General features: G+C 37.1%; 1 protein-coding gene across 1 annotated transcript in view; it reads right to left on the minus strand.

Moving 5' to 3' along the window:
• Positions 1–3,444: 3,444 nt before the first annotated feature.
• ZNF800 (zinc finger protein 800) overlaps positions 3,445–21,976 on the minus strand; it is a 47,180-nt gene continuing 28,648 nt past the window's right edge. The window contains exon 6 of the mRNA XM_007982812.3: positions 3,445–3,735. Coding sequence (XP_007981003.1) covers positions 3,549–3,735 — 187 coding nt within the window. The 3' untranslated portion in view covers positions 3,445–3,548. The remainder of the gene's footprint in view (positions 3,736–21,976) is intronic.

Here is a 21,976-nt window from a genome sequence, read left to right on the forward strand (position 1 = left end):
ATATCTAACAATACAATTAATAAAAATATGCAAGACATACAAAATTACTAAAGAACATTTGGAGATTGTCTTCAGTAACCTTAACACATGACAAGTTCCTGAATGAGAAATTTATTTTACAAAGTTGGTAATTCTCCCCAAATTAGTCTGTACTGTTAAAGCAATTCCAAACAAAATGGCAATAGAATTTCTTTTGGAACATGACCAAAACATATCTAAAGCTTATCTGCGAGAATACATGCAAAAATATAGCCAAAAATATTTTTTAAAAGAAGAGTAATATTTACCCCATTAATTGAGAAATTAAACACACAGTAAAACAAATGATAAAATGGTAATAATTAAAACAGCATGGTTCAGGAATAGAGGATATAAAAAAATTAAACAAACAATAAATTCAGAAACCACTCCAAGTGTGTGTAAGAATTTAATATTTGATTAATGTGGAATTTTTAAAACAGTAGAAAAGGGAGTTTTCAATAAATGATGGATGCAACAACTAAATAAATATTTAGACCTTTAATCACACCTATATCAAAAATAAATTCCATTTGGAGTAAAAATTCAAATCTAAAAAAATAAAATAAAAAACATAGACAGATATTTATATAACACTGGGAAAGAGAAGACATTTTTAAACATAACACCAAAAGCAGAAATCATGAAAGACAGATTTATCTAAATAAAAAAATGCAATATTTCTGTTTATCAAAGACATCACGGATTAAATTGATAGATATCTGACAAAGAGCAAAATGTCTGCAGCATGCAGAACAAACAAATGGTTAGTGGTTTCAATATATAAAAAGTTCTTACAAATCAACGAAAAGTGGAAACCTCAACAGAAAAAGTATCAAATATGTTCATTCATTCCTTCAACAGATATTTTTTGTGCACCTAATATGTGACAAATATTGTGCTACAGGCAGAGAATACAACGTTGAAGAATCTAGACATCCAAACATGGTCTCTTCCCTCATACATTCTAGTATGGGAAATAGATCCCCCCAAAGGTAAATAAACAAATAAATAACACTACAAGTTGAGATACAGGATTAGAGTGATGAAGGAAACAAAGGACTGATACAGCAAATGGGAGGACAGAAAGGTAGGGTCTACTTTCAATAGAGTGCTCCGTGCAGGTCTTTCTCAAGATGTTATATTTAATCAGTTATCTAAAGGATATGGTTGTGGTGGGAGAGAGAGTGGCTGTGAAAAGCAGCTTAAACGAGAAAACGGCATTACCTAGGCCCCTGAGGTGCAGAAAATATTTTGGCACATTGGAAGAACCAGTGTGGCTGCATTCGAGTGGGCAATAAAGAGAGGCGCATAGATGGGGGAGAAAGGATAGGTAAGGGTCAGATTGTGCAAGGCTATGTGAGCCATGATAAAGGGGTTTAGATTTTATCCTAAAAGCAACAATTTGCTTAATTCAATTTGTGAGAAAGGTTGTGGCTACCACTCTATAAAAAATGTATTGGAGTGGTTAAGAGTGGTAGCAGAGAGACCAGGTGGAACTGGTGTCACAATATCCCAATAGGAAAGAATAGACAACTCCATTAAAAAGTTTGGTTCTAAAGGAGAGCTGAGAAATGGTTCACAGATGGAGAAGACGTGCATGAGGGAAGGTGTGGTTAAGATGAAAGACACTAGAGCATGCGTGCGGGGAATAATCCATTGAGAGGAGGCTGGATTGATGAAGCGAAAGAGAGAAAGGGGAAAACCTAAGGAGGAAGTCCTTGAAAAGGCAAAGGGGCTGGGATTCAGGGCATGAGAGGAGGGGCTGATCTGTGAAGCTCCCTCTATTATCACAAAAAGGAAGGTTACCAAGGTAACTGGGTTGGAGGGTCTTGTGGTGACAAGATGAGGAAGTCTGTATGTAGTAAATTCTGTTTTCTCAGGGAAATGTGAAGTAAACAGGGAGGAAAAGATCAGAACATTTTGAGGAGATGAAAAGGTATGAAGAGTAGTCTCAGATGTGGAGAACTGAGACTACAGTAGGAACAACAGCACCAACTTGAGGTTTGAGTTAACGAATTGGAAGTAAACATGAATTGGCTGAATTGTGTGTTTTTCTCAAAGAAAATGTTCAGTGTCCCAGTAAGGCCCATGAAAGGCAGATGGTAAGATTTATCCAGAGTTGGGATTTTTTCAGGAAAGTAAATTGGAAGAAATTGCGGTTCAAGAGTGCTGAAAGCAATGCATTTCAAGGAGAAGGATCATGATAATGGATCACAGAATCTAGACTAACCAAGGATGAGAATGCAAGACAGGGGCTGACAAACAGTGGGAAAAAATGAAGCAAACGAATTAGCTGTCGGTGAGCAAGGAATCTAGGCTAGGAAGATGGTGATCAGAGCATGGAATGTCTGATGATGTGCTAGTTCAGGTCCTCTTAGAAGCAGACACCAAGACAGGGTTCAGTGTGCAAGAGTTTTATTGAGGGAACTCCTGTGAAGGATAAAGGGAAGCAAGCAGGAGAGGGGAAGGGATCCTTCATACCATAATACAGGTATGACATCTATGAAAGGAGAGGGGAACTGGGCCCAAGAGCCTCAGGCTGCATGCAGCATAGTTCTCAGAGTTTCAACCAGGCCGCTCAGGTGTTCCCAAGCCAAACTTGCTTATCAGAGGAGTCCTACCTCTTCCATGAACGTGCCACCACCAACACCCTGTGCTGTGCCCACTCACTGACTGGGATAGTGCTGGAGAAGCATGACCTCAAGTGCAAACCCAGCAGTGGATGCCTTGGGAAGGCAGGGGTCCTGTCAGTCACTTCCGCTCCCTGGAGCAGGAGATCTGAGAGGTCATGGTCACCACAGACAAGACTGTAGAGAGGATGCGGATTCTAATGACACGGTCTAGGACTGTGGTAGCAAGGACTGATTCTAAAGGGGAGAAATAATCACTGGAAATGAAGTTACAGGAAGGAGGGGACTGGATGTTGGAGTTCAAGTTCAACCACAGTTGTGCATAACACAACTCCAAGTTGTGTCAAGCACCCCACAGTCACTGAGGATTTGGACAGTTATTAAAACAATCTTCTGGCAGATGGCAATATTTGGGGTTGTGGCCGGGGGTGGGGGGAGGTGGGCAGGGGAAACTAGCTTGTTGATGCTAGGATCTGAGGTGAAGGTTCAAGTAGAAGCTAGTCTTTGAATAAGTAATTATGACAAAACTCACTAGGAATAGGAAATCTATAAATTACAGGCTGAAAGGAAAAGGATGGTATTGTCCAGTGACAAGATTCTCAAAGAAGCCGGGATTTTGGCAGGCAGAGGACGTGCTGCTCTGCGAGCAGCCACGACTCGCACGGAGGCCGCCCCCAGCCTGTCCCTAAGGCACGTGGTCCTCTAGAGGGCTTCACGGGAGAGTTCTGGCTCGACCTAGGGCCCACGAGGGCAAGGAGTAAAAGGGGTTTGAGGCGAGGCAGAGGACTCAGGGGTCTGCGGACGACTGGTCGGCCGGTGGAAACGCCGCGGCGAGGCGCCTGAGGTACCGCGGTGCGGAGCGAGGGCGAGGTCCCGCCGGCGGCCAGGCGGCGGCGCTCACGGGGCCGCGAGCTTCCCCAGGCCCCGGGCCGCGTGCTGGCGCTCTCGGGCGGCGCCGCCGCGGAGCTTGGCGCGGCAGCTGGCAGCGGCCTGACGCGTGGTGACGGCGCCCGCGGGCGGGCAGCGGCTCCCGGGGGCGGCCGGGCGCAGGGCGGCAGCGCTACGGGGCGACGGCTTCGTAAGGCTTCGGCCCGCACGGGTGGCAGCGGTCCCCAGGGAGGAAACACAAAGACATGAGGGTTAGACACCAAGGAAATCGCGCCGACGCCTCTCAGCCCCGGAAGAGCTGCAGACCCACGGGCAGTGCGGTGCCACTTTCGCCCAACAGGGTGCCACGAGAGAAAACTGCGCTGGTCATAGGAAAACAGATCCAATTTAGGTCTCATGCAACAACTTAGTGGCAATTTAGGAAAATGTATCAAAACCCTTAAATGTCTGAATAGTTTGACCCAGAAAGTCTAGCCTGAGAATTTTCCCTTAATGAATAATTACGAATACCACAAATTTTTCATACAGGGTGTTCAGTGCAGTATCTATAATAGAAAAAAAAAAAATTCCAGAAAAAAAAAATGGCAAAAAAAGATATTGGGAATGTCCTATACCCAACAATAAGGTAATGGTTACAGTCTTTTTCTTATAGCGAATACTAAACTGCTATTAAAATAATGCTGTGAAATAATACGTAATGACATGGAAAAGAATTGATACTATATGCAATGAAAAAAATCAGTTTCATCCCCATTTGTACCATGTGTGAGTGTATACTTATGTGTACATGTGTGTACACATGACACATCACATATGTAAAAATGGAGAGAAACACACCAAAATGTTAAGCAGTTATCTCCAGGTGATAAAGCTGCAGGTAACCCTTTTTTAACTTATGTTTCCCAAATGTCATACAAGTATGTTTTATAGTAAAAAATATAATACAAGGAATTTTACTCCATTCTTGTGTACCCATTCTATATTTATCTCAATTCAAATTTGTGAAAATCTTTCTCTTATATTGTGTAGCAAAGTGGTGGACATCAAAAGATTTTTAAAAATGAATAGAGAGTCCACAAAAGTAGTTTATCTTCCTCAAAAGTTCTGCATAAATTACAGTATTACAGAAGAGTTTATTGCTTAAACATTTTGCAGTTAAAGCCACTGTCTTCTGTGACGTTATGCCTTATTTAACTCTAGTAATAATTTCCACTTTAGAAAAAAAATTCTGGGCTTTTGAGAAATGAGAAATGTAATTTGATTTGTAATTTCCAGACTTGGGAACACAAAGTTTGCTAAAAACAGAAAAATGTGAGACAAATGTTTTAGATCATACCAATGTTTTAGATTCAATGAATCTCTCTTTAGTTTGGAATAATTGAATGGGATCAAAACTAAAATATGACAATGAACTAGAATCTAGTTTAACATCCCGGTCTCCCAATCATAAATTAATTTAAAATTTTAAGTTAATACCTAGGGAGTCTGTTTTGCTAAGCCTTGTTCCGGGAACATGCATAAAAGTGATAATAAAATTATAATAATATAACACAGGAGAGGGGTTCCAGGGCTTTGTTATTAGATTGACAGAAGATCCATTATAAGTTTCCAATATATTTTAAGCTAAAGTGAGCTCAGAGTTGTCAGGCTGATTTTATTTAATGATGAGCAAATCCAATACTATTTATTGGAATGTTGCTTTGTTGTTTAAACAAACGATGACATAAGTAATCACACCATCCTGTAAGTTTCCTGCACCCTGAAGGTACTGGATACAATTATTGTGTCTGGAAGCATACTTTTGGTAAAAATTATCAGAAATAAATAAAATGTCCAAAGAGAACAAATCCTCTTAAGGCCAAAAGTTTGTGTTAACCAACTGCTCCTGAATAAAATGAAGGTTATAGGAGCTTTTTATAAAACACTTCCTCTCAAAAACCTTAGTATTCACCAGATGATGTAACCAAACAGCGTTAAATACAGATAAGACAGAAGAGCATTTATTATTGGTGCTACAGTCCAGCTTTCACTATTCATACAGTGATTTCAATTTAACTCAACAATTTTGGAGTCCCTATTATGTCTCCTGCACTGTGCTCAGACAGTATGAACAAAAAAGATAACACAAGGTTCCTACCTTTGAGAAGCTCTATCTAGAAAATTACCTTCAGATTACTCAGATGCGGGGGATAACCTGAATCCCTACATTACCCGCCACTGTCGTGCCAAAGCTTTGCATCCCACATTCTTCAAATGAGCTGATTTTCTCTCATTCCTATGCTCAGATTTATCCAGAGCAACCCACTGCCTTCACAATAGCTAAATCAATAGTTATTAGCCATTCAGGAAAGTCAATGACTAGTATGAGATTCTAACTAAAGATATGGACTTCCTCCTCCAGAAACATGCGCAGAAATGCATACACCATATACTTCGTTTCACTGCACTGGAAGCTGATTTCCTGAACATAAGCAATATTTATAAAGGGTTATGCCTCCTTTCTCTTTTGAAAGAAAAATGACTGTTTCCTGGAAAAAAAAAATTAGAAAATTCTGACTGTTCAGCAGTACATCTCAACGAGATTTAGTTTAAATGAGTTGAAATTGTGCTTTGGCTTTTGACATAGCAACATAGGCTTCATCTTTGATAATCCATTACAGCTTCTTCCCTATGGCAACAAGTGCTGAAATCCTTGACTCACAAAGGTACATATTTAATAGAATGAAAGCAGAATCACATAGAATGGAATTTGCCAGGTTAAGGTGGCCTGCATACTGTAACACCAAATTCCTCCAAGACTTTCAAGTTAGACTCAAGTCACATTATTTCCTCTGCCTTCAAGTTCAATTAGACTTCTGGAAAGTCCGCAGATTTCTGTCTGGTTAGAGAAAAACATCTGAACCTGCTCCTATTTCTTGGCAACACCTTTTGGAAAGGTGGTGACAGCTGCTGATATGGAAAGTACTGAGACACAATGACGTGCGGCAATCCTTTCCTCATCAAGCAGGAAAACCATGCTGTGTTCCTGACATCACAGGTGCACCAGCTTCCCCCAGAGTGCAATTTTTCTTCTTCCATTTGAATATTTATTGAGAAAGATTATTTTGAAGATGTTGACAGTCTTTCCAGTTTCCAAAAGGTGTTCTAAAATGGAGTTCTTTTGATGACATCAGCAAGCACATGAAAATGTGAAGCTGGATGCACTGAGAGGCATCAACAGTTTCATCCAGTTGCATGCTGAAGAGAAATATGCAGAGATGCCCATTTCTTCCAAGTCTGAAGTGAGTGATGTCATTTGACAGAAGTAGGGCCTCAATTTTCTTTCATGGACCACATTTAAGAACCTTTGAGTCAAACTATTTGATTCTGCACTCCCCTTACACTATTGTTTCCCACCTCTGTACTTTTGTTCTTGGCATTTCACCCACCAAAAAATGTTTTCTCCCGGCTCTCATCTATTCAAATCCTGTCCATCTCTCAAGACCCAGACCACAGCCAGTCTCTTTCATTAAGCTTTCCATGATTACTGCAGCCTGAAATGATCTATCTCTCTTCTGAACTCTGACAATGGTTCCTATCTTTGACAGTTCTCAAAATGTGGTTCTGAGACCACCACCTTCAAAAATACACCATAATATGTATTTTTACAAGCACCAGAAAGAGCTGTAGTAATTTCTACCATTTTCCCGAATCTTCTTTGCGACTCTTAAAAGAAAAACTCACTTCCCAGATGGATGGAGAGAAGACTGACAATGATTGTTTTTACTGGGGTGACCAACTGACTCATCTGAATCATTCCTTTCTGTACTCATTTTCACACAAAATGTTTTGATTTGTCAGTTGTGTATCTGTCAGGTCTGTAGTGTCATTGCTGACTGCTGAAATCTTACATTTACCCATGGATTTTTCAATCACAACCTCCCAGTGTCATGGCCATCCTTCTAAGGATTCAGTGCTGCTACCATTTTCAAAATAACTTCACACTCTATGAGAAACAATTTAAGCAGAGCTTAAAATGAAGGCAAGCACAGTTAGATGGACATGGCTACAACTGACATCATATACTCAAATAAGATATAAAATCAAATGTATTCTGGAACCGAGCAGCAACTTCAAGGTCATCTCTTCCAACAGATTCACATTACAGATGGGGGAAATGTGGAGAATGGGGTATTTCAGAGCAAGAAACTGAAATTTAAAAGAATAAAAATCTTAAAGTTAAAACAATAGCAAAATCACATACAGTCAAAGGCACTGTCCTAATTAGCTCATGGATTCAACATTAAGGATAAATAAAATTGAATAATTAAATGAAAAGAATTAAAGGATGAAAATAACTCAAAATGCAAAAGATGGATCACACTCATCTATAAAAATGGCCCAAAAGACTCTTTGATATTACAAGTAACAAGATGACTTGGACTCAAAACCAGTTATGCTTATTCATAATAATAGTTATCATGTACTTACTGTATACCAGGAATTGGGCTAAGTGTTCTACATATGCTAATCAGCTCAACTGTATTAAATTCTAATTGAAAAAAAGTATCAAAAGAGAAAGTCTACAATAGCTCTGTAGGAAAAGAAATGAAGAAAGCAAAAGCTGGCCATGCATCTGCGGCCTGGACCAGTAGAAAGGATGCTCTGCATATTGAACAATATCTGATCTGAGTGGCAGTTGCATTCCTATGGGGAAGATGAGTGTGTTGCACTACCAGAGCTTGCTGACACTGGTTGCTGAGAGCTGATTCAATGCTCGCCAAGCAACTTTCTGATTATAATTTATTTTTCCATGTAGATTTGCCTATTGGGAGAAAATGCACTGAACCATAAACACGAGAAACCACTGTGCCTGACACTTCGCATCACAAATTAAAGAACTGAATTGTGGTATTTATACACTACTATCTATGAAGCTGATTAAAGTGGTGCAGTCTTCTAGTACCTAGTTACCTCTCTGGATGAACCAATAATCAGGGTCAGCCTTAGTAAGTGGTGGCCACATCAAAGTTACCTGTGAGGCCTGGCAGGGAGGCCAGCCTGCCCTCTGTCCTGCTGTCTGCCTTCTTTGAACAGCAAAATCCCACATGATTAAACACATACACACACACACACACACACACACACACACCATTTTAATTAGAAACGGAAATGATGGGAAAAGGAGGAACAAAATATAGTGTTTATCCATGCTCTAGAGCACTACCTTGTGAGCTTAGTTTTTACAGCAGAGAAGGCCAAAGTGTTTTTCTTTTCCAATGGCACTGATAAGTACTTATTTTGCTTATTAAAAGAATCAGTCACCTAAGCAAAAAGAAAAAGTTCAAGTAGAACTTGGACATATAAATTTTTACCAAAGAATAAATATAAAAATATTTCAGATGTTCACAAATATATGCAATACATCATTACTTAAGGGTGTTGTTTCCTTTTGGGATGTTTTGTTGACCAGTTTTTGTTTCCTGACATCATCTCTATAGGAGAGAAACTTATAAATATAGCAGGATCCTAACATGACTTATCACAATTCTTGACAAGACTTTTAGTTCATTATCTTACATCAAGAATTCCAAAGTCGAAATGCAATAAGAACCATTAGGACCCTGTGTTCAGGGTTGAGGACAACACATGTAAAAGCTGCAGTAATGCTATGAACATCAAGAATACGATCTTACTTATTCAACTACTGAATTTTAACTATGATGATGGTGTTATGAAAATATATTTTTAGTCTGATTAACTTTTTTTCCAATCAACAATGGTTGGAGTCTAATACTTTTTCAAACAGAATTACCAAGTATACAATACATTGAGAAGGCCTGCCATCTTTAGGAAGAAAGCAGAATTACTGACTAATTATCTAACATGAAGTTCAAATATAAGTACTCAACCTCTATGAATATTATCATGGACATTTGGCATGGAACACATTTTTTAATGGATTTGTCTTTTGTGATACAGTTTGGTCCATAAGATCTAAAATCAAACAGTTCTGACAGGCTCTATTTTTCTCTGAGAATTAAAGCAATAATTGCGCTGATAGATAAGTTGGCCAAAAAAAAAAAACCCAGAATGATCAAAATTAATGGTGTATTTTTATATAGATGATCATGAATCATATCCAGATAAAAATATATAGTTACAAACTGTTTTGAGAAACAAATGAAAAACTATTTCTGTGATATAAATTTGAGGTTGGAGATTTTAAAATTTAGAAAATGAAACAAACATTTGTGGTTTGACATTTATAACATCATTGCTTCTCACTGGCCTTGAGATAAACTGTTTGTACAAACCGTACAAATTTTTACACAAGTCTGTGTAAATGATTTCCCTGAAAACTTCATCTGCCAATTCTTTCTCAAATGGAAAAGTAAATGTACAATTAGCTATTTTTGGTAACCAGCAGTAACAGCTATTTATAAATTTCCCTTATAATTTTTTAACTTTCAACATTATTTATCATAAATCAGTGACCCTCTCTTCCTGAAAGAAATGTGAAATACTACATCATGTTGCATGTGAGGTACTCAATATGCTAGAAATAAATAATTAATAACTCTGTCCATTCATATTAATAAAAAAAGTTGTTTAATAATAATAAGCGGTATAGTAAAATGGAAAGTTCATGGACCAAGGAACAAAAAAATCCCAGGCTCTACAATTTTCAGACATTGTTAAGTAAAAAAAGGCAAGGTGCAGAAAGGTATGTATAAGATGCTATCATTTGTGTGAAGGACAATGTATATATTTCCTTGATTTTACATACATGAACTAGCTCTTGAAAGTCCAAGAAATTGGTAACTTCTTGCCTCTGGGGAAGGTAATGGAAGAACTGAGAGATGGGGTAGGGAAAAAACTTACCTTTCACAGTATTCCTTTTTGTACTTTTTAAAAACATGTTATTACATATTAAAATAATCTTAAAGAGATAGCTGGCTTCTATTCCTGACTTCTTCATCAGCTACACATTTGACCTTGTGCAATCACTTACCTCAATTTTCTCCATTTTAAAATACTAAATCTCTAGATTCTCCATGTACAACTCAACAGAATTATGGCTCAATCGAAGGTATATACAAAATATCAGGTGGTGAAATAAAATAACTATTAGCCTTAATTTGCAAAGACTTACTCTTCTTTTTATTCTGTATTGAAAGTAAAAGTGTGGTTAACCCACTTTTTAACATATCCAAACTACTGCTTCTGAGATACACACTCTCAAAACATTTCAATTATTGAATAAATATTAAATGTAAGTATAAAGAGATAGAATTTTTGTGGTAGAGTTTCAAAATTGAACCTGAGACAGGAAAAAGCTGAAAATCACCCATATATCTCCAAAAAATTATCCCAAGAATCTTCTAAAAATCACCCATATTTATAAACAGAAGATACTAAAAGAACCAGAGAAGGCCAAGAGTAGAGCAATAGAAAGCTTAGACCAGGAAAAGTAGGACATGAAGAAGACATTACAAAAAAGAAATCAAAACTTACTGATACCTTACAGAACAGGGAGAATGGGGACAGGCCTGGTGATCCATTCTTTCATAATTCTACATGCTGCAGGGTAAAACTGCTAGCCTTGGGTCTCAAAGGGCTTAGAGTCTAATCTGGGGGGGGAGCAATATAATTAATAATGCAATAATAACACAAAGGATAGAAGTAAAAAATAAATGGTAAGGTAAATGTGAGTTTATCAGAAGAGGTCTCCATGAGTTGGAACTGTCAAGAACAGATTCATAGACGAAATAAGACTTTGAAGTCTGTGTAATAAGCAAAGTGGTGGTGGCAGCATGGATAAAATGAAGAAGTCAAGCAAGGAGAGTCAGTTCTAGTAGGATGGGAGCAGTAATCGTAGATAACAGGGTGATGAATTTACTTTTAGGCATAGTTTGATTCTAAACAGTAACTTGGCTAAAAATGTTAAAAATTTTTTCAAATGTTGGGTTGCCAAATTTTCTTTATAGAATACTACATAGGAATGGTAACATGCTGGTAGTATATCAAAACTGGCTGACTAGGCAAGATCAACACATATCTAGATCCAACTTTTTAATAAGCAGGGCCCTGAGGTATGAGAAAATCACACTTATACAGGATGTTTGGTAACCATCTTCCAGCATTTTCTTGCAGCTACCTAATATTATTTCCTAACACAACTTTCATACTCAGGAATCAACTCCACCCAAAAAACACAAACCAGGAAATCAAGAGGTGCCAGTTTTACTTTGCCATTGATTAAGCTTGTGAATTGGGCCTGGGTGATGAAATTGAGTGCTGTGGGTTTTAACTATATGAAAAAATGTCGAAACAAAATAAACCAAAAAAACCATCTGTCAGTGATCTAGTGATTTTGTAAAGCTAAAGCAAAGATGTATAACCACTTAACTTCTAGCAAAACACACACTATAAACTCAAGATATTTGTTATTACATGGATAAAAAGGTGTGTGTGTGTGAGAGAAAGAAAGAGAGAGAGAGAGTGTGTATGTTGTTATTGGTAGCATACTGATAAACCTTGTAAGAAATTTCTAAAAATGTATTTCTAAAATGTTGGCATAGGGCAAGAAAGAATATCAACAAATATAAAGAAGGCTATAAAGCAAATGAAGTCCTCAATGTAGAAAGCATATATTCTAAAATTCTATTCTACTTTTTATTTTTGTTATAATCCTTCAAACACCCAAATACACATATCTTCATCAATAATCTCTTAGTGATTTACTGGGGTGTGAATGAGAATATAGAGCCTTGCCAGGAAAAAAAAAACTGATGTTTAAACAAATTTATTTAAAATGAGAGACTTGAAACAGGTAAAAGTTTATGGTTAATATAATTGTGTGTTACAGCAGTGTGCCTTGTATTATTTGATGTGGATATTAGGCTTTAATGCTAATACCCATCATTGATTAAAGTATAAATAACAAGAAAGAGAAATCATTTTCAAAGCATTAAAACAAAAAACTTTAAAAATATGTGTGTGTGTGTTTACTATAGATCATAAGGGAATAACAAAAATTGTTTTATTATAGCTATCCTCTTCTAATTCAGATCTGTCATTTCTATTATTAACTTCAGTTTTTAGGAGTTATAACTCAGCCATAACATTTACTGTATTGAAACTTGACAAAGTCTCCTGGGAACTCTTTCCTTTAAAGGCATATTTTAAAAGTTAATGCCAAAAAAGTTGGATACAGACCAATGGCATCTTGAGTGGTATACAGACCTATGCTTTATTTATTAAATCAATGGTTTCATCCCAAGCAGGGCTGATTTCTGAAAAGTCATCTTGCACATCCTCATAAGTACCCACTGGCCTGGGGATGCGTGGTGGTAAATAGGCTGCTTCATTTCACTTTTAAGGAGACAAAAATTTCCACTTTAATACTAGTGTTTTCTAGATGGCAAGATCAGAAACAGTTTTATTGTTATGCTCTTCCTCCAGAAAGGAGATGGAAACGGGAAAAACCAGTGAGAGCCACAGGATGACGATGTAGGATCTACATTTCGTTAAATATTCACCAGTCAAAAAAGTGCAGCTTTGCAGAGTATAATTAATATATTTAAATCATCTGTTCAACCTTTAATAGTACCTTTATTCCCTTAGACTCTGGCTATGGATACTAAATTGCTTAAGTTTCTCGTATGGATTATGTCAAATTCTATCAGGATCAGCCAGATGGCTTTCTCCTAGTTTTCCTTGACTAGATTAGGCACACAGACATAGTACCTGCCTAGATCAGAGGCATGGGAAGTAAATCATGAAAATTCCTGGACAGATCAAAGCTACGGGACTCAACAAATAAATCTTATTTAGTCCAAGAACACTAATAAATTGCTTTATTTTTAAAATAAGATTTTTCCTTTTTCAAGAAATAATCTTTTAAAATAGGTCTTACAGATTTTATCTTAAAACCTCTCTGAATACAACACATAAATTAATTCATATTGCCTAATACTATTACAATTTAATTATTCAGTACTTCTCAGAGTAACATTAAATACACGTTATATTACATATTTTATATGGGGATGGGGGTAACACAGAGAGAGAGAGTGAAACAGAGCTACCCAAATACCTGCTCCCAAATGAAAAACTAAAATAGATAGGTATTATCATAAATCACATAATAAATGAAAAGAATCCATGTAGTAGTATAATATGTTGATTCTATTTATTCTTCCTGGCAATCCCTTCAAAGTCTATGGCTTCAACAACTACATGAACACTAATGACTTCTAAATCTCTAGCCCCTGGGCAATTTCTATCTTGACCTCTAACCTGTATATCCTACTTCTATTAAGCATCTCCAATTAGATGTCCCACTACCACCTCAAACTCAACATACATATCTAAAATTTAATTCAGCATTTCCCCCTGGAAAAGTGTTCTTCTTCCTCCTGTATTCTTTGCCTTGAAGCATGGTGCCACCCACCTGCTCAACAAGAATGCCTGAAACTGAATCATACTAGATTCTTTCTTCGTCTCCACTGCCTGGAAAATTTCATTTCTGAAATAATTATTTCACCTGTATCCTTTTCTATAGTCTCATTGCCAAAACCTGAATTTACGTCCTATCACTCTTACGTAGACTTCTGAAATAGTCTCCTAATTGATTTCCCTCACACAGTCCTACATCCCCACCTCCACTCCAATTCAGTTCCCTTGGTGCTATTATATGTCCCTGTTTATAATCTTTCAACAGTACTCCTAATCTTGAAATACAGTTCAAACTATTTACTTGGTACATAAAAGCCTTGTTGATTTGTCCATTTCCCTGTCTCATACTCCTTCCCTTAATCTACATGTGATTTCATGTCTCTGTACCTACATGGAAACTTTTTCTGCCTATCTCTTTCAAAACTCAAGAATAAATTTAAGAATTATAAGTCTTTCCTAACTCTTCAGTGTGCCTTAATATTCCACTTCTGTGTCCTTAAAATGTATTCCTCCTCCATCATACTTGAAGAGGAACTGCACTGCTTATCTCTGTACCTTACTCAGTGCCTCACATGAAGCAGGAGCTTATCTGTTTACTGACTGAATGAAATAAGTCAATGTAAGACAGTGAAATCTGAAGAATACTCATGGAATGCTTTAACTTTTGATACTGAACAAGCTCTGCCAAAAAAATTGTATAATTTAATTTGCTTATTACTAATCTGTCCCCTATCATATTTTTAAATAATTTATTTCATCTTCTACTCAATAAAGCGTGCTAAGTTGAAATCTTCAACCTTTAAAAGGCAAATACCTCATTTCAAACACAACTAGTCTTACAAGTAATAAACTCTTTAATTAACATGTAATACAAAGGCCTGCATTACTCAAGAGACTAAAAGGAATTTGGGTTAATTCAACCTAGCAAATACCTGTTTGCCTGCATATCTAGGACACCATCTACGCATCAGTAGCATGTAAACAATTCTAGCTGTCACCACCCCACAGCCCCCAAATCAACTACAGGCACATCAGTAAATCTGTCACGTATGCCCCAGTATCCCTTCAGCTTCCTATGATCAACCCAGTAAGGTTTGGGTTATTTTTAATTCTTAGCAACAAAGTTAATTTAGTTATTTAGAAGCTATAACATTATTTCCACCTCTGTATGGAACATACCAAATTAAAATTCTAACAAAGAGGACCTGAAAGCAAAATATTTTTAAGTAAATAAATTAAAGTTATTTTTAAAATAGGGCTTATTCAAAAACAAACTTGTCAGTCAATGCCTTAAAAACGATAAACACACCTAGTCCTAACAATATCATAACGAAAATTAAGCACGTGTAATCTTCAGAGTTGAGTTTTATTTTTAAGAGGCAACAGAGTCTCTGAACAGATGACTTGCTTCTTCTACTTTTATTTGACCTCAAAGGACCATAGCTGACAGGAGGATAGGAAATGAGAAATTACTTTTAGATTCAGGTTTATCATTTATCTGATGGTCATTGGAAAAAAAGGACAAAGTTTCATCCTCTGCATACTGAAACTTTAATGGAAGACAATATCCAAAACAAAACTATTTTAGACTGGATCTAAAGCCCATTACACTTGTCTTATAGAATAAGCAAGAGTAGGAACAGATACACCACACTTAAATGAAAAAAAAAAGGAAATCTTTTAAAATGTAGGTGGTTATTATTTATAGCCTTATTGTTCAAAGTGTGGATCATGCACCATCAGCATGAACATCACATGGAGCTCGCTGGCACTGGAAAAAAAGTCACACCCAGACTCCTGACTCAGAATCTGCATTTTAACAAGGTCCCACATGATCATATGTTAAGGTTCGAGGTTCTCTGGTTTATATAGTTGAGTAGTTCTGGCTATCCCATCGAATTACCTGTGTAGTTGGTACAAAATATATAGGAGCTTGGACACTACCACCAGAAATTGCAATCTGATAGATGTGGAGTCAGCCAGACATCTGCATTTTTTCAAAATTTTGTCGGCTATTTGAATTCATATCCTGATTAAATAACCAACCACTAGTGTAATCAAAAGAATTGTGGCTTTACCAAAGTACAGAACTCCTTTAAATACCAAACTCCTTTACTCTAGTACACTGAAAATAACATTTTATATATTCATGTTTCAGGCACTCTACTTTGTAAAACAGACAAATGTTAATTTATATATTTACATATAATCCTTTATAGGAGATTCAATAATCTCTCCTACAGAAAAGTTGAGGTCAACTCAGATGTATGCCCTTCTCCAAAGAGACCCAAACTGATTCTTTGCTGGAACAAAATAAATTTGAAATCACAAGGTATCACTAGCGCATAATATTACTTGTGATTTTTTTTAACATGGTAAGTCATCCAAGAGGGAAACTTTTATTTATACTAACAGCAACTCAAATACTCAATTCAATCAACAACAAAGTTAAAATAAAGAGTCAAAAACATGAGAACTAAAATATGAAAAAATACTTTCCAACAACAAAGTTAAAATAAAGAGTCAAAAACATGAGAACTAAAATATGAAAAAATACTTTTATCAGTGTCACTGATATCACTACAGGTATGTAATGAAGCATGCAAATGTGTACTTGGGAGTATAATTAAGTTAGGAATAAAGACATAAGTTAGTATTGCTTCTCATCAATAATGAGCAAAGAAGACTGATCCTGGCATGATACTGGAGCAGTTTTGCAGGTCACTTAACCAATAGCCTCCATCCAAAATGCATTCCCTCCACAAATTCTATTGCTCACAAACTGTGTACTCGGTACTGTGTTCAGCACTCAGGACACAAGGACACAGCCCTGCCTTCAAGGGCCTTTTTCAGTCTAGCTGGGGAGACCCAAATAAACAGGTAATTACAAAACACGGCACTAACTGCCACAACAGGAGAGGGAGAGGGTGGGATGAGTATATTGAAGGGTACTCAGCTGCCTTGGAGAGACAGGGAGGGTTCCAAAGAAATGAGTCCTGAAAGAAGAGAGGTGGGTAATACAAGAGGACATTCCAAGCTGAGGTCTTGGAAAAAAGCGCATGAATTTGCACTTTGAAAATCACTCTAAGGCCAGGTGTGGTGGTGCGTGCCTGTAATCCCATCGCTTTGTGAGACCAAGTCAGGAGGATTGCTTGAGGCCAGGATTCGAGACCAGCCTGAGCAACACAGAGAGACCCCATCTCTACGAAAAATAAACAATAAAAATTAGCCAGGTGTGGTGGTACAGGCTTGTATTCCAGCTACTCAGGAAGCTGAGGAAGGAGAATCACCTGAGCCTAGGAGAAGGAGGCTGCAGTCAACTAGGATTACACCACTATGTACTTCATCCTGAGTGAAGAAAAGGAAAAGAAAAATCACTCTGGCCTCAGACATGAAAAAAGCCTAGACTTATAAAATTCTTGAGAGTAATCAAGTTGTATTTTTCCTCAAATCCTAAATGTTTAGTACAGTCCTTGGCATAAAGTAGTTGCTCAAGTGTAGATGGCTGAATAAACAGGTGAATGGAATTACATATAAAGAAATTTAAAATCCAATAAAGTTTAGCCCATGAACTATATTCATGAATTCACTAATATTTATTCATTCCATGTGTTCTAAACATAACCTATTCTTGATGACTTTGGATGAACAAACTCAGCTTACGTCGAAAAGTATATCATTTGGAAAGGTTCTCATTCAACACAGTTTCGTTATTAAGCTTTAGAACTTAAGGCAAAACTGCTGTTACCAAGTAAAAAGCTTAAAGCAAAACTGTGTTGAACATGATTCTCTCCTAAGATGCTGAATAGATGAAAGCCACACAGTGAAGGCCCTATATAAGATGACACCTCAGGCCTCAACGTGTGCACAATTCCAACAGAGATAGAATTATTCCAAGGCCAAGCACAGAGATACAATTATTCCAAGCCCCAGTGTAAGAACTACCTTTCCCAAAAAGCTTTTTGCGGAAATGCCCAAAAATAATATTCAGACCAGGAAAAAAATCTAGTAATCTGTTACTTGATTGGAATTTCCTCAGAAATACAAATTGCCTCCATCAGACAAGTGTGACACTAAAACTGCTTTGATTGAATCACCATCAAGCCTGGTTCCATCCTCTGATTAAAAAGGTTCCACAGTGCCCTCACTAAAGTGTCAGTGTGGAGTAGTTAAGTTGCTCACTCTCATCTTTAGGGAAATAAATGCAAAAAGCAAAAGGGAGAAACCCACTACTATTTTAAACTACAGATTAAGGTCTGTGAGAATGTAGTAAGAGTCTAGGACCCTGTAACTTCCCTGCCTTTGCTTCTTGGTATCTGTTTGCCTGTACTGCCTGTACTTTGCTATTATCCATTAACTCATTCAACAGATATGTTTTAAGTGTTACTATGTCCCAAGCATTGTGCTAGGCCTCAGGGTCTACATAACTCTCCCTAGTCCCTTACATAAATCTCTCCAGTGGGAAGAAAGACATTAAACAAATCAATGCACAAATATAAACATAATTACAAATGGTATTAGATGACAGTAGGAAAGGAACATGAAACAAACAAGGAAGGCAGACATACTTTATCTTTATTTAGAAGTGACATTTGGCAGAGACCTGAAAGATAAGTAAATTAGTCAAGTGATGAATATACAGTAACAACAGATCTGTGTTTTAGGAAGATATTTCTAACAACACAATGGAAGACAGATTAGAGAAGGTCAGTTAAGAGACTACTGCAATAGTGAAGGTAAGTGATAACAAAACTACTAAGAGTAGAGATGGGAAGGGGAAGCAAATGTGAAAAACATGCAGAGGCAGGATGGATAGGCATTGATCACAGATTAGGGAGAGTATAAAAGAAAGAAGTTAAGGCATTTGCCAGGATTCCAACTAGCATAGGTAACCGGAAGGGTAGGGTTAGAATAACTGAGACAAGGAGCACATAGGGAGGAACAAATTTTAAAAGGAAGATAAGTTTGGATTACTGAGTTTTTTGTTGCATTTAAGATACCGGTGACACATTCATGTGGAGATGTCTGATATGCAGCTTTGAAAACAAATGGTCTTAAGGAGAATGGCCAGACTAGAAAACGGACCAGGAGTCATCTTTATAGAAGTGGTAAGTGACACGATGGGAATAGAGGAATCACTAAGAGTATATAAAAAGAATAAAAGACATTAAGGAAACCTTAATCCATGTTTGAAGACCTAGTAACAAAACAAAAGTCAGTGGCAAAAGAGAAAGTATTAAATTTCACAGAAACATCAATCCAGTAAACATTTATCAACACCCACCATGTTCTAGGTACTATGCTAGACACAGGGGTATAGAAAAAAAAGACAGGACCCCTACCCTTAAGAAATGTATAGCTTAGAAAAGAGAGAGAAATAGATTATTTCAAGAGAGTTATAAATGGGGCACCACAGAGACACAGAAGGGAGACACCCAGGAGGTCAGGGAAAACTCACTGATGTGAGGCATTGAGATTAAATAAAATTATGCAAAGAAAGTTGGTAAGGGCAAACCAAATGAAATCAAGACAATGCTCCTGGACTTCTAAAATACTGAGTAAGATAACTGGTTTAGGAAAGAACTTGGTTGGAAGGAGTCAAAAGAGGCTAAAGTGATTTAAACTGGAAAGAATAATCTGTTCTTGGAAGAAAATAAACATAGAATATGAAAAAAGGGGACAAGGGACAAGGGGTTTTTGGCCAAAAGGGTACAAGTTTTGGGTCAACTGTTACAAAAGAGAGATTGAAGGTGCCAAGCTGTGTAAGGATTTGGGAAGAAAGGTGGGTAAAGAGAACTTATTTGAAGTTTGCTGAGCTTTATTTAATTGTGTATTTCTATCTCATTAGAAGATTTCACTAAAACATTACAGAAGTTCATTACTTTCCAAAGGTTTGGGGCTTGTCTGCTTCTTTTGAATGCAATACTGGAACTGGCCCAAAGTGACCCAGTTATACGTGACCATGAATATGTGGAAAAGGTAAATTTGTAAGCACTAATGGTTGCAGAGGTCAAGCATAATGTAAAGAGAGAAGTCACTCGATTTCACATTTATGTGGTGACCTTCAAGTGAACTTTCAACTGAAATATAGGGGTAGAAAAAAATTACAGATGGTTCACAAAGTGAATGGCATAGCCATGGCTCTAACACTGTTCATTCATTCAAAAAAATATTTACTGAATGCCTATGATGCACTAGGAACTAGCGTGGGCTTTCGTGAATCAACCATGATCAAGAGACAGATTTCTCAGAAGCTTACAGTCTGATGTAGAAGGAAAAGAAGGAAATAAACAATTACAGTGTGACAGAATCAGGACTAACACAGGGTAGTATGAGAGAACATGGAAGTTTGACAGACTAGATGGCAGTAACTAGGTTCAAGGTAGTACAGAAGTTTATTTTTTGACTGAAAGGAATTTGAACATGTTTGTAGGTTGAGGAAGAGGAGCTAGTGGACAGGGAGACAGAAGCTGGGGAGGGGTAAAGAGGAGGAGTTGTTGGAAGAAAGTCCAGTGAAGTAGACAGGCAAGGGTGGAAGTGCTGGACTTGGAACAGAAGAACAGCTCTTCCTCCAAAGAAGGGACAGCAGATAAAAAATAGTCCTGATGTGAAAAGAGAGCGTAAACAAATGTCCTCTACTTTTTGTCATGATATAAGCAAGATCTGACTTTTATAAAGGAAGCAAAGATGGGGCTGAAGGCTTAAGAACAGTGTGAAAAGTTTGAAACAGGCAAGGATAAATGAAATGATAACCAATCAACTCCACTTCTTAAGATTATGTAAATGAGAGAAAGCACCATCAATCAAGAATTGTAGGCATGCTTTGTTTGGATCTGGAAGTGGAACACGAAGTGAAAGGTGAGCTGCATTTCATGGAATTAGATTAAGTATGAATTAAACAAAGGTAAATATTAAGAATTATCAAGAAAAATCACTAAATGCACACCCATATAGCATGCAATTATATATGGGCTAATACTAATACAGTCCATGTAGCATACCATGAGTTTGAACCTGTCACTATTACTTAGTAGCAATGACATAATCTAGAAGGTTCACACAATGAAGGCAGGCAACAGAAACCATAAGTAACCAGAAATGAAGAGGAATCTCACATGTAGAGAAGCTATACAAATTAGATCATGTGATCGGAAAAGAAGTAAAAGCCAAGACAGACTATTGACTAATGATACGCCTGAAGATAACTGAAGTGTTGTTCCTGCCTTCCTTCTTTCTTCCTCCATCATTCTCTTAGTAACTGTTGTGTGCTAGGTACACTATGAGGCATTGGTGATACAAAGAAAACAATTCTTGCTTGTAAACTCAAAATACATTCCTGTACCCACAGCCTAAAGTTTACCAAAAAAAAAAAAAAGTGTCCTGAGTTTGCTATTCAAAACTACATATTGTTCAATAAGACATTAATCATGAAGAAGCAAAATAATATCATAAAAGATCAGCAAATTCTTGAATAATTAGCAAAAGGTTCCACCAAAAATGGCATCAAACTCCAGCATAAAGGCCCATAAAATAACGAAGTGCTCTAACTTAATAAACTTCTGTGTATCTTGGCCTTATCACAGATGTTACATTTGACTTTTCATTTAACGGTTGGATTATTGCCAACAAGAAGGCAACGAACATCAAATGGCAAAGCAAGATAACCAGAAGCTAAGTGTTAGAAAGTATTTCAGAAAGAAACTGATACAAGTTCAGTGATCACTACAACAGCAATATTTACTGAGCTCTTCCCTGAGCCAGGTATTGTGCTAAGTACATTACATACATCATTTAAGCTTTTATAAACTCCCACAATAAACATACCTATAAGGTAGTTTCTAATATAATCATTTTACAGACAGGAAAATTGAAGCTTAGAAAGATTTGGTAACTTGCCCACACTACAGAGCTAGTAAGCAAAGAAGCCAGGACTTGAACTCAGGTCTTCTTGACTCTTAAAAAATTTGTGCTTTAACCATTGTGTGATTGTTTCC

The sequence above is a fragment of the Chlorocebus sabaeus genome, chromosome 21 (assembly GCF_047675955.1).
Source record: "Chlorocebus sabaeus isolate Y175 chromosome 21, mChlSab1.0.hap1, whole genome shotgun sequence".
Classification (NCBI taxonomy): Eukaryota; Metazoa; Chordata; class Mammalia; order Primates; family Cercopithecidae; genus Chlorocebus; species Chlorocebus sabaeus.